The following is a 2819-nucleotide window of genomic DNA, read 5'->3' as shown; positions in this document are numbered from 1 at the left end:
TTGATGCCTGTCGTATAACGTGACAGTGAAGCACCTTGAGTCTCTTAGATTTCGATCAATTGTCTTGGCCAATGCCTGGCAAAATTCATTACCAGATCTGAGTTGTGCCTCTGCTGTTTGTCCCCGTACCACAAAAAGCTGAGCAAGCCTCCCGTAAGTTGACTGAACCAACGATGTGACCGGGAGGTTTCGAGTTCCCTTTAGCACCGAGTTCACACATTCACTGATGGTTGTCATGTGCCCGAACCGTCTACCACTATCCTCATGTTAGGTCCATTTGTCGTACTCCATCCGATTGGCCCATTCACACATTGCTGGATTCTCAGTCCGCATGATGTCAAACCAGTAATAAAACTCTACTTCAGTCTTTGCGTAGGCAGCATTCACTAACATCCTCCTTGAATCTTTACCTTTGAAAGTTAGGGCAAAATTTGCTGCCACATGCCGAATACAGTACGCTCGGAAAGCACGTGGAGGCAGCCACCCAGTCTCAGGTGCCTCAAGCGCTGCCTTGATCCCGTTATGCCTGTCAGAGATTACAAGGATACCCTCCTAAGGAGTCACATGCTCTCGTAGGTTGGACAAGAAGAATGACCACGACTCTGCATTTTCTCCTTCCACAAGGGCTAATGCAATGGGGAGGATGTTGGAGTTCCCATCCTGCGCTATCGCCAACAGCAGTGTCCCTCTATACTTGCCATACAAGTGGGTACCGTCAATACTGACGAGGGGCTTGCAATGACGGAATGCCTCGATACAGGGTGGGAATGTCCAGAATAATCGGTGAAAGTACACCGTCGACTCATCAACCTCACCACGAAGACGAACAGGAGAGGTCTTCAACACGGTTATTGTTCCGGCCATTGTTGACTGTACTTCTAGCATCCAACGTGGCAACTCCGCGTACGACTCTTCCCAATCTCCATATATTTGTGCCACTGCCTTCTGCTTCGCCATCGAAACCTTCCTATAACTAGGCCTGAAACCATAATCGACTTCTGTAGCTTGTTGTAGTACCTTTACCGTAACTGCAGCATCTGCCCTAACCAACGGAAGAATCCTCGCACAGATAACGTGGTAATCCAGCTGACGGTGATCACTGGAAATAGAGGTTGCCAAGTATGTGTGTGGCCCGTTGTACCTCCTAACCTCCCAAGTGCCCTTTTGTGCACGCAGCACAACGCGAATCAACCAAGTACAACCCTTGCCGAATTGCTTGCATTTTTCATGATACTTCAGATGATCTGATTCGATGACTCTGTACTCAACACCTCGCCGGATGCTATAGTCCTTCACACTCAACAAAGCCTCATCTTTATTCTGGAAAGATTGCCCAATCTGAAATTCTGTAGAAGAGCCCCCGACCGTGTTACCACCGTCCTCCTGTTGACCAAGAACCTCCAAGTTTAGTGTGGAGAAGTGTGGAGGGTACTGTTGAGAAGCAGAACTTGAAGGACCATGCTGCGCATGTAGATTGGCACCTGTGTCGTCGTCGCTGTCCCTGATGATATCGACAGGCTCCTGGTCAGAGTCATCGTCACACATTGCATTCTCTACTCTATCAGGTTCACCAAAGCCTTCCATATAAGGTAACTGGCAACCACCGGTGCCCACGACATCAGGCTGCTCAAAGATTCCTTCATTCTCCAACTGTACAGAACCAACAACCACCGTTCGCTCTAAATCAGGCGCGAACGTAGGGGAACCCACTGGCGGAAGATACGGTCTGACCGCAGGCATCGAACTAGACGCACCTCCCGCAGCAGTCGAGCTATGAAATGGAGCTGATGCCCCAAAACTATCGACACCAACCTCCAACTTCGCAAACAACTCGTGAATTCGAATCTCTGGAAAACTCCTAACACAATGGAACAGAACCCTAATATCTTCATCAGCCGCTAGCACAAAGGTATCATACTGAACACCCGTCGAGACAACTGCGATGGGAATCTTGTAGAATAGCTTCTTCACCCACTTCGTACCAAAGACGCCAAGCTTCTGCAAGATGCTGTTCTTTAGATCTAACAAAGTGCTTGACGAACTGATGAACACACTCAATGGTTCTTTGTCTGTGAACTTCACACCATGGCTTTTGCTTTTTTTAATTTTCCCAGAGCAATGCACTAAGGCAAGAACACTCTCCTCCTCACTTGCCATTGTGATAATGATCTCTTGTGCAAGTAGAATGTCACCCACATATATATAGAATTTCGGTGTTCCTAAACCGTTGTAACCTACAACGGTTTACGATCAAATTTTCTCCTTCATAAACCGTGGGAGCTTGCTGGTGCACGAATTTGTGATTTGCAATATTGGCTCTTTAGTATGTACACAAAAACTATTGTGTCTCTTGTTAAATTCACAACTTCGCACAACTAACCAGCAAGTGCACTGGGTCGTCCAAGTAATACCTTACGTGAGTAAGGGTCGATCCCACGGAGATTATTGGCTTGAAGCAATCAATGTTTATTTTATTGATCTTAGTCAGGAGGCCAATAGGATTAAAAGTGAAATTACTAGATTTGATTATAAAAATAAAAGAGAATAACAGTGTTACTTGTTGTGCAGTAATGAGAAATATGTTGGAGTTTTGGAGATGCTTTATCCTTTGACTTCAACTCTTCCTTGAACTCCTTCAATACACGCAAGGCTCCTTCCATGGCAAGCTCTATGTAGGGTGTCACCGTTGTCAATGGCTACTTCCCATCCTCTCAGTGAAAACGTTCCTATGCTCTGTCACAGCACGGCTAATCATCTGTCGGTTCTCAATCAGGTTGGAATAGAATCCATTGATTCTTTTGCGTCTGTCACTAACGCCC

At 46.4% G+C, this 2819-nt stretch overlaps 1 protein-coding gene across 1 annotated transcript; it reads right to left on the bottom strand.

The window, feature by feature from the left end:
• Window positions 1-267: 267 nt before the first annotated feature.
• On the bottom strand, window positions 268-2157 carry LOC107473694 (uncharacterized). The gene is made up of 2 exons (XM_016093280.1): window positions 596-2157; window positions 268-526 (listed from the first exon to the last, which is right to left on the bottom strand). The coding sequence occupies exons 1-2, from the start codon at window positions 2155-2157 to the stop codon at window positions 268-270; spliced, it is 1821 nt and encodes a 606-aa protein (XP_015948766.1).
• Between the last annotated feature and the right edge of the window lie 662 nt (window positions 2158-2819).

The sequence above is a fragment of the Arachis duranensis genome, chromosome 2 (assembly GCF_000817695.3).
Source record: "Arachis duranensis cultivar V14167 chromosome 2, aradu.V14167.gnm2.J7QH, whole genome shotgun sequence".
In the NCBI taxonomy this organism is placed as follows: Eukaryota; Viridiplantae; Streptophyta; class Magnoliopsida; order Fabales; family Fabaceae; genus Arachis; species Arachis duranensis.
This window is presented reverse-complemented; position numbering and strand designations above follow the sequence as displayed.

What these genes read in the sequence shown, in the direction of transcription:
- LOC107473694 (XM_016093280.1), bottom strand. Translation starts at nt 2,157, where the DNA reads ATGGCAAGTGAGGAGGAGAGTGTTCTTGCCTTAGTGCATTGCTCTGGG. An exon ending in GGAGAAAATGCAGAGTCGTG is followed by an intron (nt 527 to 595) that starts GTCATTCTTCTT and finishes AATCTCTGACAG; the next exon opens with GCATAACGGGATCAAGGCAG.